At 27.6% G+C, this 16,522-nt stretch overlaps 1 protein-coding gene across 5 annotated transcripts in view; it reads left to right on the forward strand.

The window, feature by feature from the left end:
• LOC111676744 (amyloid-beta-like protein) overlaps nucleotides 1-16,522 on the forward strand; it is a 98,611-nt gene that overhangs the window by 48,647 nt on the left and 33,442 nt on the right. For all 5 annotated transcript variants that reach the window (XM_046947575.1, XM_046947578.1, XM_046947576.1 and 2 more), the window contains exon 2: nucleotides 15,863-16,033. In XM_046947575.1, coding sequence (XP_046803531.1) covers nucleotides 15,863-16,033 — 171 coding nt within the window. The remainder of the gene's footprint in view (nucleotides 1-15,862; nucleotides 16,034-16,522) is intronic.

The following is a 16,522-nucleotide window of genomic DNA, read 5'->3' on the forward strand; positions in this document are numbered from 1 at the left end:
GTCTATAGTCTAGTCTATAGTCTAGTCTATAGTCTAGTCTATAGTCTAGTCTATAGTCTAGTCTATAGTCTAGTCTATAGTCTAGTCTGTAATCTAGTCTATAGTCTGCACTATAACCTAGTCTACAGTCTGCACTATTGTCTAGCCTCTGGTCTTTAGCCTAGTCTTTACAATAGTCTAGCTTGTATTCTGGACTTATGTCTAGCCTAGAGTCTAAACTATAATCTCGACTATAGACTTTCCTATTGTTTACATTCTGGACTATAGTCTAGTCTATAAAAGTGGTTCTTAAGTATCTTTCAAATTATCTCCTTTTAAGAAAACTGTACATTTTTATTAAAGATATCAACACATAAATAGAGGAAAGAAGATTATAATTTTTTTCCACAAATCATCCCCTTGAGACGTCTCTGTCTTAAATTTTTTGACAAACATGTGTTGCATATTTAAACATGTGTGTACATGTTTAACAAACACAAAATGTTGTTATTGTTGTTTTTTTTTGCTTTTTTCTTAAAATATATTGACTAAATGCCTTAAGTCTCTAAAATATATAAAAAAGAAAATAAATAAAAAAGTACTTGATATTTTTGCAACAGAGTCAAGGATTTTGCCAAGAAAAATATGGCAGACAGAAATAGTATAAAAACCATCAAAATGCTTTTTGCTCGTTTTTAAAAGACAAGACAAATTTTATGACAAATTAGGCAAGTGTGGGTTTTCGCAAAAAGATGTATGAAAGCAAATTCATATTTTTCTAATGGCAAAAAAATTGATACAGTTTGATGTGTAGAAATAAAGAAGGAGAAAAAAAGTTAGATAAGTGGTTTATAAAAAAATATAAAATAAATAAAAAATCTTTTATTTAACTAAAACTTGAAAAACTTCTAGTGATTTCTTAAAAAAAAAAATTAAATTGCACAACATTTTTCCTTAAAACTATTAAATAAAGTCTCTTGTTATAACAAAATTTATAATTTTCCTTAAATGTTTTATAAATTACAATTTATAATAGTTTTTTCCTAATAAATTTCTAATTAGTATCAATCATACGCCCTGTTATTAAAAATTTATTGAAATAAAAATTAAACTATTTTGCACTATTTTTCAATAAAAAATTTTTATTATTAATCACATGCTCTATAAACATTAAGTTAAATAATTAAATAGTTGTTTTTTTCTGTAATTATTTACCTTTGTTAAACACAATGTTGAAACTTTCAAGTAGAATTTATTTTTTTTTTAATATTATAATAAATTTAATTAAATTTTAATTTTAACAATAATGAACATTTAAGCATTATTATTTACGGCTTCTGTTTTAATTCATTTATATATTGCTTTTGCTTCATCATGATTGTCATCATTATGATCATGTTTTTATTTCATTTTTTTTCTCCCACTATAAGCTCTGGTTTACATTGTCTTTGTTAATTTCGTTTTAAATTCCTAGAATTTAATTATATTAAACCGACTTTTATTAAGTTATTTATATTATTATCAATAATATTAATAAATAATTGGGGGTTGTAAACCATCCCCTGCTAAAAGGTGTTTTGTTGGTTGGGATGTGGGGTTGTGCCTTTTGCCTGCTTTAGCTGTTATGACAAATTGTTTGAAATTAATATTCATCATGCGTTTATGCTGAGAAATTAATTTAATTTTGTTTTTTTTAATATGCAGCAGAGGGCAATAAGCCCAAAATTATACAAAGATAATTTGTAGAGATTAATTTAAGCCATAAAACGTTTGAAGAAAGGGAGTTGAATTTTGAATAAATCGATAAATAAATATAAAAGCGAAGAGAGAGTATGACTAGACTATACACTAGTCTAGCGTCTGTTAAAGTCTAGTCTATATTATGTTTAAACTCTAGTTTATAATCTAGTCTAGTTTATAATCTAGTCTAGTCTAGTCTTGTTTATAGTCTTTCTAATAGTCTATAGTCTATGCTATTGTCTAGTCTACATTCTAGTCTACAGTCTCGTCTACAGTCTAGTGTATGATCTAGTCTATAGTCTAGTTTATAGCCCAGTATGTTGACTAGTTTATAGTCTAGTACAAAGTCTAGTCTATAGTCTAGGTTATAGTCTAGTTTATAGTCTAGTCTATAGACTAGTTTATAGTCTAGTCTAAATTTTAGTCTATAGTCTAGTTTAGTCTATGTTATTGTCTAGTCTATAGTCTAGTGTATGATCTAGTCTATAGTCTAGTTTATAGTCAAGTATGTTGAATAGTTTATAGTCTAGTACAAAGTCTAGTCTTTAGTCTAGTTTAAAGTCTAGTTTATAGTCTAGTTTATAATCTAGTTTATAGGCTAGCCTATAGCCTAGTTTGTAGTTTATAGTCTATAGTCTATGCTATTTTCTAGTCTACATTCTAGTGCATAATCTAGTCTATAGTCTAGTATGTTGAATAGTTTATAGTCTAGTACATAGTCTAGTCTACTGTCTAGTCTATAGTCTAGTCTATTATCTAGTTTATTGCCTAGTCTATATTCTAGACTATAGTCTAGTCTAAACTCTCTAGTCTAGTCTAGTCTAGGCTATAGTTTAGTCTATTGTGTATCCTATTGTCTAGTTTATTGTCTAATCTATAGTCTAGTAAATAGTTTAGTCCATAGTTTTTGTAAAAATTTATTTTTTTTTAACCTAAAAGTATGTTATGTGTTTTGGAATACGTGACGTATGATTAATATTAATTCAAATGTTTCATCAAATTTTTTTGAATAACTTTTAAGTGAAAGCATTGCTCAAAGAGATTTAAAAAGCAAAACTTTACATAAATTTAGGTTTTTTCAGACATATTTTATATAAATTGTCTTTATGATAATTTAGATAATAATTTTTAATTGTGAAAAAAAGTTCTTTAATTTTTAATTACAATTTTATAGTTGTTTTGCCAAAAAATTCCTTTAATAATTCTAGTATAAAATATTGTTTATAAACATGCTTTACATGTGTATTTATGTCAGTGGTTTATAACAGGTCTTTAAAATGCTTTATATCTCATGTTTCTATTACAATTTGTATTTTAGTTTCAAGTCTTTTTTACTTCTAAGAATAGTTTTGTACATATTATTTAAGTGTGATTTTATTTTTACAAATTTTTTTCTTTACTTCTGTTATACAGTTTTGTTTAATACAAAAAACTGCTCAAAAAAAACCTTGAAAGTTTTTTGTTGTAAGTTAAACAAAACCTGCTTATTTGTTTTAAGGATGTAATTTTTTTCTTTCATTCATCTTCGTGTTCTCATCAACATCATCTTCTACCTGGGCGTCATTATTGTACAGTTACGGCGTAACAATAAAAATAATTCAAACAACAAAATAGCAAGTGAAAAATATATTAAAACAAAACCTGATTAAAATCCATCAACAATACTTTTGAATTCTTTATTTTTCCTTGTTTTTTTTCTTTGTTGTTCATACTTCTTGATTTTATGTCATTGTTCTGGAATGAAAATATTGATGCAGTCAGACTGGCAGTTTGCTTGGATAAGAGAAGTGCTGCTGGAGGTGTGGGTTAAATAAAAGAAAGTACACTTAAGACACTAGTTGTGTTGTTTCTTTGTCAGGTACAAAGAAAAAGCTTCTTTTTAAGCATTTGCAAAGTTAGGTTTTTCTGTGTATTGTTTTATTATAGTTTTCTTGTGTTTTTAATATTTAAGTACTTGTATTATTTATTGTTTTTTGTTTTGCTATGGAAAGAGAAATCATTATTGAATGTTGTAAATGCGAAAGAGAGAGAGAGGGCTAAGGTGAGATATTGATTAATGTTTAAATGAAAGTATTTTTAATCTTTTTCAAGTGTTATAAGTGTGAAAAACAAATAAAATTTAGATTATTTACAAAGATTTTTTTCTTGTAAATCTATATTAAAACCGAAAGGGAAAGAAACTACATTTAAGTTTAAAATGATCCAATTTATTTTTAAAAATAAATAAATTTTCGTGAACATATTTTTAAAAGCACATGTTACAAATCAGGTTTTTTAAAACTTTTTCGCTTTAATAGATTACTCTAAACGATGTTAATATGTATGTAGTAGGATATTTAACGTAGCCTTCTATGTTGTCTACAGCTCACCGTTTAAATTATTTTAATAGATGTTATGATTGTAAAGATATTAATGATATTCTAAACAAACTCGCAATTAATATTAATCATACGCCCTGACTTGCAAAAACTTTAAATTTAAGAAACAATGTTTTTGTTTTAATGTTTTTAGGAAAATGTACTAGACTGTAAAATAGACTATAATAGACATATAAACTAGACTATAGACTCGACTATAAAAGACTATAGACTCGACTATAGACTAGACTATATACTAGACTATGTACGAGACTATAGACTACTCCATAGACTAGACTATAGACTAAGCTATATACTAGACTATATACTAGACTATAGACTCGACTATTGACTCTACTATATACTCTACTTAGATTCGAATATAGACTCAACTGTAGACTGGTCTATAGACTAGGCTATAGACTGGACTATAGACTAGACTAAACTAGTCTATATACTATAGACTAGACTACAAACTAGACTACAGACTCTACTATAGACTGTACTATAGACTAGACTATAGAAAAGTCAATAGACTAGACTATATACTAGACTTTAGACTCTACTATAGACTAGACTACATACTCACTATATACTCTACTATAGATTCGAATATAGACTTGACTATAGACTGGTCTATAGACTAGACTAAAGACTAGACTATAGACTAGACTATGGACGAGACTATAGACTAGACTATGGACGAAACGAAATGCTAGACTATAGACTAGACTAAAGACTCTACTTTAGACTACACTATTGACTAGACCATAGACTAGATTATAGACTAGACTGTAGACTAGACTATTGACTAGACTATAGACTAGACTATAGACTAGACTAGACTATAGACTAGACTATAGACTAGACTATAGACTAGACTATAGACTAGACTATAGACTAGACTATAGACTAGACTATAGACTAGACTATAGACTAGACTATAGACTAGACTATAGACTAGACTATAGACTAGACTATAGACTAGACAATAGACTAGACTATAGTCTAGATTATATACTAGACTATAGACCAGACTATAGGCAAGACTATAGACTGGAGTATAGACAGGACTATGCAATACACTACACTATGTACTGCACTGTAGACTACAGTGCACGTATTTTAAAAGTTAAAAAGATATCAAGGAATAAACCATAATTTTTATTAATCATACGTCGTGTAGTTCAAAAAATTATCCTTTTTCTTTAGACTTTTCATAGACAAACAATTTCAGCACCATTAATTTAGTTTATATGTATGTATATCTCCTTTAAAAACTATTTATCATAACTGGTCATATATTTTATAATAGTTTTAGCTTTAATGCTATAATAAAGTAACATATGTTAGATGCAATGCTAAACAAATCAAGTTCCTAGTTCAAACTAATGTTTGACCAGCCATAAAAATGAGCAGACATAATAAAGATCAATAGACTAAAAGACAAATAGCAAAAAAAAAAAAAAACAAGCAATGACAACAATGTCTAGAATGATATTGGCAAGAAAAACAAATGGGAAATCTAAGAGGAAGCAACGTTAAAACTATTAGCCTTTGGTAGATTTAGAACTATGACACAGGACACGCCTAAACAAATAAGCAGACATATGAAAAACTAACAGAGAAATAGTTGAATGTATTTAAAGTTTTAACAAACAGCCGCCAAAAAGTATGCTATATGAAAGCAAGACTAGACAGGAGGAAATCTGTTTAATGACAGAAACAAGTAAAGACAACAAAGAAAGAATTAAAAAACAAATAAATGAACACAACTACAAGCCAACTTTTTAATAATGTGACTTTCTAAAGAAGAAATATTTCAAATACAGCCTAAAAGTATGCAAAAGTCTTTAAAAGCCTTAAAGTTTAATTTAAACAGTTTAGAAGACAAACTAGTTTATGTAAATTTTCTTTTGAAGGTAGACACAAAAATCAACAAAAAACAAATTTAACCAATTTGCAATTGATTAGCAATTATAATTAAATATACATAAAGGAGACTTGAGAGTCAGAAAGAAAATGGGTCATGTACTAATAAAAAATTCAAAGTTAATAAGAAAAAAACAACACAAAACATCAACTTAAACAAATGGGAATAACCCACAAATTAAATAAAAAAATAGACAGAAAAAATTTAAATTTTCGTATATTTTTTATTTTTGTGTTACAGTACGTATGATTGATATTAATTACTAGATTATTTTATAAATTCTGTAAAAATTTTCAAACTATTAAAGCTACAAAAAAACTAAAAATTTCATTCGTTAAAAAACATTTACAGCTTTTATACCTGGTTTCAAAAGGTTATAAAAAATATTTTTTTGTTTAAGAAAACTTCTTGCTGAAAATAGTAAAAAATATGTAAAATATTTATTTCACAAGTTACACAAATTAAGGTTTGTTATTTTACAAAAATTTTATTAAAATAATTTTTTTTTATTAAATTTTTCATATTATTTTCCTTTTTCTTATTCATTTTGTCTAAGAATTTAAAATAAACCCAATGATAATGTTGGTTGGACATTGTTCTGGTCTCCTTTTTTTTAGGTTTCGAAATAAAAAAATATATATTTACAATTATTAAATTAAATGCTTGTAATTACTCTTACACAACAGACCTCATGAACCGCTGTATAAAAAAATTCATGGCAAAAATAAGAATCTTTAAATATAAAGCACCAAATGATACTGAAAAACATGTAAGATAAATTTAAAAGCATATAAGCATATGTTGGCATGAGTGTTTGTAACCTTTGTGGTTTTATTATGTTATAAATGTTAATATAATAATGGTATAGGGGAGGTTCAGGCGTCACGATGTCGGTCTGTTTTTATATCCTTTTTATGCATTATAAAAATGCAACTATTATACATAAATGTGAAAGAGTTTTAACATCTACTTATATTACACTAGATTATCTTCAAACTGGCAAAGAGGATAACACAGTAAAAGCCGAAAAAGTGGGAGAAAAATTATATTAAAAACTAGAACAGAACTCAAACTAGAAGAGAACTAGAACATAACTAGAACAGAACTAGAAAAGAGCTAGAAAAGAACTAGAACAGAACTAGAACAGAACTAGAACAGAACTAGAACAGAACTAGAACAGAACTAGAACAGAACTAGAACAGAACTAGAACAGAACTAGAACAGAACTAGAACAGAACTAGAACAGAACTAGAACAGAACTAGAACAGAACTAGAACAGAACTAGAACAGAACTAGAACAGAACTAGAACAGAACTAGAACAGAACTAGAACAGAACTAGAACAGAACTAAAACAGAACTAGAACAGATCTAGAGAAGAACTAGACAGAACTAGCACAGAACTAGAACAGAACTAGAACAGAACTAGAACAGAACTAGAACAGAACTAGAACAGAACTAGAACAGAACTAGAACAGAACTAGAACAGAACTAGACAGAACTAGAACAGAACTAGAACAGAACTAGAACAGAACTAGAACAGAACTAGAACAGAACTAGAACAGAACTAGAACAGAACTAGAACAGAACTAGAACAGAACTAGAACAGAACTAGAACAGAACTAGAACGGAACTAGAACAGAACTAGAACAGAACAGAACTAAACAGAACTAGAACAGAACTAGAACAGAACTAGAACAGAACTAGAACAGAACTAGAACAGAACTAGAACAGAACTAGAACAGAACTAGAACAGAACTAGAACAGAACTAGAACAGAACTAGAACAGAACTAGAACAGAACTAGAACAGAACTAGAACAGAACTAGAACAGAACTAGAACAGAACTAGAACAGAACTAGAACAGAACTAGAAAAGAACTAGAACAGAACTAGAACAGAACTAGAACAGAACTAGAACAGAACTAGAACTGATCTAGAACAGAACTAGAGAAGAACTAGACAGAACTAAAACTGAACTAGAACAGAACTAGAAAAGAGCAAGAACAGAACTAGTACCGAACTAGAATAGAACTAGAACATAATTAGAACAGAACTAAAACAGAACTAGAACAGAACTAGAACAGAAGTAAAAAAGAACTAGAACAGAACTAGACCAGAAGTAAAAAAGAGCTAGAACAGAACTGATTTTGCTTTAGCATAATTTTTATGCTTTCAATAATGTCCTACATGGCGTATGATTGATGTTAATTAAGCAGATATTTGACAATTTCTACATTAACATTTAAACATTAAAAAATTCCTACAATTTGTGATGCTGTTTAAAATATAGACAAAAATTGTCCTTTACTGTTTGTTAACTTGTCTAAATAAATTGCGATTTAGCTTAGACAGCAGACAAAAGCCTGCAACTATACTACAATCAGTATTGTATCATTATTATAATCGTTACCAGAGATAGACAGACTGAAAGACATTGCTCCAAACGTATTTATGTAACACTCTATCTTACTGGATAAAATCATCAAAATTATACACACATATACATATACACATATACACAAATAGGCTAGCAGTCACATAACATTATATTATCATATATCCTATTTAGTTGTAGGGAAAATAAGGATTTGTTTGTTGTTCTAAATACACACCAACACACAAGTACATGCACAAGTTAGAGACAACAAAGAGCCGCCTAAAGCCCCAAAGTATGTGTTAGTATGAGAAGCATTTTGTCACTTATGTATTAATCTCAAATATAAATAGACATATTTGTGTTTGAGAATTTTAGTATTATAGACTTTAATATAGAGTTAAGTAACGAGTAGAGTGTTAGTAAATAATTTACACTTTTAGTCTTTGCAAACAACAAAAAGCAAGAGTTAATAACAAATATCCTTGGAAAATATATTCAGAATTTATTTATTTCTTTTCCCTTTTTAAGTTATTGTCAATATCATCTTGTTATTATCTATATTCAGCTACTAATTGTTATTATTTATTATGTGTATATGTATAAACATGTAAAAGTTATTTGTTATTAAGCTGAAGGCACTTTTTATATATACATATGTATGTTATACATATTTTTATAATTATTAGTTATATTAAGTTATCGTAACTAGTATTTATTGTGATGTTATAAAACGAATAAACAAACTACTTATAAGAAAATTACAATATTTGTATAATATCTTTGCATAAATTTAGTTCACAAATTTATGATTGTTATTAACTTATTATAAGGAAAACAACAATAAGTGTTTTGTTTATTAAAGGGAATATTTATTAAAAAAAAGGTCATGTTGAGTATTTTAAATGGTAAGGAAAGTGAAAACAAATTGATCTTGATTTCACTAAACGAAGAAAGTGGAAAACAAACTAGAATAGAAATAGAAATAAAACAAGAACAGAACTAGTTCAGAACTGGAACGGAACTAGAACAGAACTAGAACGGAACTAGAACAGAGCTAAAACAGAACTAGAACAGAACTAGAACTGAAATAGAACTAGAACAGAACTAGAACAGAACTAAAACAGAACTAGAACAGAACTAAACAGAACTAGAACAGAACTAGAACAGAACTAGAACAGAACTAGAACAGAACTAGAACAGAACTAGAACAGAACTAGAACAGAACTAGAACAGAACTAGAACAGAACTAGAACAGAACTAGAACAGAACTAGAACAGAACTAGAACAGAACTAGAACAGAACTAGAACAGAACTAGAACAGAACTAGAACAGAACTAGAACAGAACTAGAACAGAACTAGAACAGAACTAGAACAGAACTAGAACAGAACTAGAACAGAACTAGAACAGAACTAGAACAGAACTAGAACAGAACTAGAACAGAACTGGAACAGAACTAGAACAGAACTAGAACAGAACTAGAACAGAACTAGAACAGAACTAGAACAGAACTAGAACAGAACTAGAACAGAACTAGAACAGAACTAGAACAAAACTAGAACAGAACTAGAACAGAACTAGAACAGAACTAGAGCAAAACTAGAACAAAACTAGAATAAAACTAGAACAGGACTAGAGCAGAACTAGAACAGAACAAGAACAAAACTTGAACAGAACTAGAACAGAACTAGAATAGAACAGAACAGAACTAGAACAGAACTAGAACAGAACTAGAACAGAACTAGAACAGAACTGGAATAGAACATGAACATAACTATAAATAAATTACATTAATTTAGTTTTTTTTTCAATACTATGGAAATTTTAAAAATTTAAAAATTTTTGATTTTTGTACCACAGAACGTATGATTAATATTAATTATTTGTTATCTTACAATTTTATTTATAACATTTAAACTAAGAAAGATATTTGTTAACTTAAAAAGCTAAATTGTAGGGAATATTTATGGCTATCTGCAGATAAAATAAATTACTTATAGTTTAGAAGTCGAACTATATTATAATATTATTCGAAAACAAATTTATTGTTATTTTCTACTTTTAGAGATAATTAAGTTTTTTGTTTAAAAAGTTTCTATTGTAAACCTAAAAGTATACTTTTTTAATCGCGTGCAAACTTTTGCCAAGCTCATCAAATCACTAATTTATTTTTTGTATACAAAATTTGTAGGAAAAAAAACTTTTAAAGATACTTTTTGTAAACAGTTTTCTACATGCAAATGTCAAAAAAATGAATAAATAAAAAAGAAATTAGAAACTGAACAAGAACATAATGTGGCAGCAAAAATCCAGCGCCCTAACAAAATCACACTGTCATATTTTATAACTAAAAATGTTCAAAATATTTCCCAGAGAATAAAGTAAAAAAAAAAGAAAAACAGCAGATGATGACAAAACACAAAGTGTAACTTTAGCTTAATTTTTATTTGATTAAAATGAAATTCCTCAAAAAGGAAACTGACGAAAAAACACGGCACTACAACAAACAATTTTTATACAATTAAATTATAAAACAAGCAAGAAACTCAGGATAAACAGCTAAAATACAGACACAAACTCCTGTTGAAAAATCAAAAAAAAAAATCCTACATAAAAGTGCAATATTGTAAGCAAAAGTGTAGAAAAAAATAAAAATACTATTCATGGCATGAATTTTTATTTAATTTCACACAACGTCAAGAGTGTCAGCTAAAAATGCCATTTACACTGTTGTTTACGTTATAAAATTTTTTGTTTTGTAGTTTTATTTACTTTTTTTTGCACACAAATGTTGTTGTGGTGGTTGTTGTTAGATTCTGTTACATTCAGGGTGAAACGTTAGAAACATTAGTATATTTTTTTTTGCTATTTTCTCATTGTTGCCTATCATTTGTTTAAAAAGCCTTTAAATATGCTTTAGAATATGAAAAAAACACTATACTAAATAAGGTTAACAACAAGAAAATAGTACAAAAACCTATTTTTTAAAGGTGTTTGCTAAAATTTAAGGGTAAAAGTTTTGTAGTTTTCTAAAGGGGCTTTCTAAAAGTAGGCTACTTGTACTACAAAACGTGACAAATTTAAATAATATTCTATAGTTTTAGGCTTTTTATAGGATTATCGAGTTTTAAACTTATCTTAAGTTTGGTGACGTATGATTAATATTAATTAGGACTTCTAATGGAATTTCTTTAATCATATTTACACTAATAAAGATATTGAAAAACTTGTGTGTCAGTTCTGTTTTAGTTTCGTTCTAGTTCTGTTCTAGTTCTGTTCTAGTTCTGTTCTAGTTCTGTTCTAGTTCTATTCTAGTTCTAGTTCCGTTCTTGTTCTGTTCTATTTCTGTTCTAGTTCTGAACTAGTTCTCTTCTTGTTCTATTTATATTCTAGTTTGTTTCTTTGTTTTCCACTTTCATCGTTAAGTGAAATCACTCTAATTCTGTTCTAATTATGTTCTAGTTCTGGTTCTGTTCTAGTTCTGTTCTAGTTCTGTTCTAGTTTTGTTCTAGTTCTGTTCAAGTTCTGTTCAAGTTCTGTTCAAGTTCTGTTTTAGTTCTGTTCTAGTTCTGTTCTAGTTCTGTTCTAGTTCTGTTCTAGTTCTGTTCTAGTTTTGTTCTAGTTCTGTTCTAGTTTTGTTCTAGTTCTGTTCTAGTTTTGTTCTAGTTCTGTTCTAGTTCTATTCTAGTTATGTTCTAGTTCTGTTCCAGTTCTGTTCTAGATCTGTTCTAGTTCTGTTCTAGTTCTGTTCTGTTCTGTTCTAGTTCTGTTCTAGTTCTGTTTTAGTTCTGTTCTAGTTCTGTTCTAGGTCTGTTCTAGTTCTGTTCTAGTTCTGTTCTAGTTCTGTTCTAGTTCTGTTCTAGTTCTGTTCTAGTTCTGTTCTAGTTCTGTTCTAGTTCCGTTCTAGTTCTGTTCTAGTTCTGTTATAGTTCTGTTCTAGTTCTGTTCTAGTTCTGTTCTAGTTCTGTTCTAGTTCTGTTCTAGTTCTGTTCTAGTTCTGTTCTAGTTCTGTTCTAGTTCTGTTCTAGTTCTGTTCTAGTTCTGTTCTAGTTCTGTTCTAGTTCTGTTCTAGTTCTGTTCTAGTTCTGTTCTAGTTCTGTTCTAGTTTTGTTCTAGTTCTGTTCTAGTTCTGTTCTATTTCTGTTCTAGTTCTCTTCTAGTTCTGTTCTAGTTCTTTTCAAGTTCTGTTCTAGTTCTGGTTTTTATTCCACTTTTTTCTTCAGCTTAAATTTTTTAAGTGTTCTTACTTTGTAAGAGCTTTAGCAGTAACAACAACTAATAAACAAACTACACTTAAAAACTAATTGAACTCCAATGAAAGGGAAAGAAAAGTTTTTTTTTTTGCTAAAAAAAATCTATCAATTTAATGAGTAATAAATAATTTCTTCAACCTTCCACTAGAATAAACTGAGTAATTATAACATACTTTTTAAGTGATTAATCGAAAATTGAAAAAATCTTAATAATAGCAAAAGCAACAAGTTCCTGTTTAGTATTAAATAGCAAATAGTTTACTTTAAGGCATTATAGTTTGTTTTGTTGGTAATTTATGGAGTTTTAGGTATAATTTGTGGAAAACTTAAAGTTTTCTAAATAAATTTACTATATATTTCATTTTAATCAGTTTTAATTTTAAATCTATAGAATTTATAGTTGATTTGAGTTGTGTGCTATTAGGCGTATGATTAAAAATAATTTAGAAATGATTTTAGTTGTAGTAAAACCAAGAAAATTTGTTCAAATGCTATGATTTCAAGGTTTTTTTTTTACAAAAATTCAAATTTTAAATTCCAAGGCATAATTTTAGGCATTTTTGTAGTTTTTTTTTTTTCAGATTTAAGGTTTTATTTTATATATCTTATTATGTTCTTGTTTTTCTTTATATTGTAATAAAATGTAAAATTACAATTTAAAAAAAAATATTACACAAAAAAAGTAAACAACAGCAATAATTATTACCCTGATTGTTATTAAATATGATCATTAAGGTCTGTTTTTATATAGTTTACAACTTTTTAAAAGACTATAAATAATATTTAACAATAAAGGTTTTGTTGTTACTATTATTGTTGTTTCAGTAATATAATACATATGCTTCATGTGTAATTTTATGGAATTTATTATATACACACACATACATTCGCATAATTCTATATAAAGATTTTTTTCTTACAAACATATTTACACATTTTTAGCTTGTATATGTATATGATGGTATACAGTGAGTTTTTTTTATATAATAGCTTACAAAATATTTTTTTTATATTTGTAAACGTGTACACATACTTACGCATAGTATATATATTCACTTATATTTGCACTTATCCTTACTTACATACTTGCACATGTGTGTACTTGTATCTTTATGTAATGTATGTAGTATGTATGAAAACAAAAACAATGAACAATACTTAACATTTATTTTTACTGCCAGGCATTTTATTTCATATTTTCTCTCTCTCTTGCTCTCTTATTTTATACGTGTACTTTACAACAGAACAACTACTAAAGCTTTACTACAACACAATAAGGACGAAATAATAATGACAGCAACAACTAACTACCAGGACAAACATCAACTCATGTACTCATTCGCATACTCAGAAATGATGTTGATTTTTTATTTTCATACCCAACATTAAAATACAGTGAGCGATATTTGAATGAAGTAGAACTTAACTAGAAATGAACTAGAACAGAACTATAACAGAACTAGAACAGAACTAGAACAGAACTGGAATAGAACTAGAACAGAACAGAACTAGAACAGAACTAGAACAGAACTAGAACAGAACTAGAACAGAACTAGAACAGAACTAGAACAGAACTAGAACAGAACTAGAAAAGAACTAGAACAGAACTAGAACAGAATTAGAACAGAACTAGAACAGAATTAGAACAGAACTAGAACAGGAGTAGAACAGAACTAGAAAAGAACTAGAACAGAACTAGAACAGAACTAAAACAGAACTAGAACAGAACTAGAACAGAACTAGAACAGAACTAGAACAGAACTAGAACAGAACTAGAACAGAACTAGAACAGAACTAGAACAGAACTAGAACAGAACTTGAACAGAACTAGAACAGAACTAGAACAGAACTGGAATAGAACTAGAACAGAACTAGAACAGAACTAGAACAGAATTAGAACAGAACTAGAACTAAAACTAGAACAGAACTAAAACTAGAACAGAACTGCAACAGATCTTAATAAACTGCTTTTATTTGTTTAATAACAACTGTAGCTACTCACTAACTTTTTTTAAATAATATAAAAATAGCAAAAATAAAAGTACACAACTAAAAACCATGTTTAAAAAATCTCTGAAGAGTGAAAAATACAAAATAAAAATAGAAATAAACAGAGGAAAAATATATAAAACAGTGTGATATGTGTAAAGTTTATTACATGGTTGTTAGACTTGGTTTTAATTATGGCCTAGTTTATGAACATGAATTTCTATAAAATGTTTCTACTTTTTTAATACGCTTCTTTTCCGCCACTAACCGTTTTTTTTAAGCATAATTTGCTTAAAACAATATATAGAATGAAAAAAAAGAAAAAAAAACTACAACAGCAGCAGGTTATGTATGACTATTTTCCAACATTTGTTATGTTTGATTTATTTTAACTATTATTAATTAACTAGATGTAAACATAATAATGTAAATCCTTTAGCTAAAGGCTTAATTACATTTATATAACATTTTATGTTACGCTAAATATAGATCATTATGTGGTAAATATAAATCCTCTTTTAGGATTTAATTATTATTATTACGTAGAGTTTATTCAAGACGTTGAACAAAAATTTTAGCTAGTGGTTTTATGTAATATATTGTTTCCAACTTGAATGTAAAGAAAAATAACACAAAATATTTAAAAATAAAACAAAAATTTATTTTGATTTTGTGATTATAATTTTTTTATTTAAAAAAAAAACAACTTAGTTAAAAAATTATTTCAAATGTTTAATTTAATATGTTGGCTTTGCATTTCTGTTTTAAAAATTTTTACTTTAGCTTTCTTTGGTAAATTATAAAAGTTTTTGTAAAATTATTCCTTAATTAATATTAATCATACGTACTGTAGCACGAAAATTTTAATTTCTTTAAAATTCTCATTTATCAAGCAATTTTTGTTAATTTTTTTTTTTAAATCTATAAATTTTAATAAATATTTTAAAAACCAACAATATATTCTTGAACAATGTTTAAATTTTAATCTTAAATTTACTTTTTTTATATAAAAATAAATATTTTTTTTTTTACTCTTAAGACTTTTTAAACTATAATGACTATTTAAACTAAAAGAAAACTTTTAACATGTAAAATAAAATATTACCATAAACCAACATTACTTTAAGCATTTTCTTTCTTTTTTTTAAATTTTAGACATTTGCATTTATATTTCTAAAAAAAAAAATTAAAATATTTCAACCTTTTCTTTTCAACACTTCCTTTTTCCCCTGACAGGCCGCCTCACCACGCTGGGAGCCACAAATTGCAGTATTATGTGAAGCCGGTCAAGTTTATCAACCACAATATCTTTCCGAAGAGGGACGCTGGGTTACAGATTTGAATAAGAAATCAACGGGTGCAACTTGTCTGCGTGATAAACTTGATTTGTTGGATTATTGTAAAAAGGTAAGAGTTTCTTCCTTATTTATTCTTAACTATTTGCCAGTATCTTGGTTCAACAGCTAAAGATTTGAATTTTAAATCTTCTTTTGCCCAGCCAAAGCAGATTATTATTAGAGAATTTTTTAAGTCTGACCAAAGTGTTTGAAAAAAATAGCAGCTTGTGTATAGTAAATTTGTAGCAGATTTTTTTTGTCCATTTTCCTTGTATTTGGTATTTTTACCGCAAATTACTTTATGACTTTACAACAAGAAATAACCACAAAAATACCAGAGATATAATAATCTTAGCAGGATTTTCTATTTAAATAAATAAAAGATTGAGTAAGGAAAAGTGTATATGGACTCTAGTTCATTTATAGTTCAGTTGCAGTCCTGTTCTAATTGAATTCAGTTCTAGTTCAGTTCTAGTTTAGTTCTAGTTCTAGTTCAGTTCTAGTTCAGTTCTAGTTCAGTTCTAGTTCAGTTCTAGTTCAGTTCTAGTTCAGTTCTAGT

Source organism: Lucilia cuprina, chromosome 3 (genome assembly GCF_022045245.1).
Source record: "Lucilia cuprina isolate Lc7/37 chromosome 3, ASM2204524v1, whole genome shotgun sequence".
Classification (NCBI taxonomy): Eukaryota; Metazoa; Arthropoda; class Insecta; order Diptera; family Calliphoridae; genus Lucilia; species Lucilia cuprina.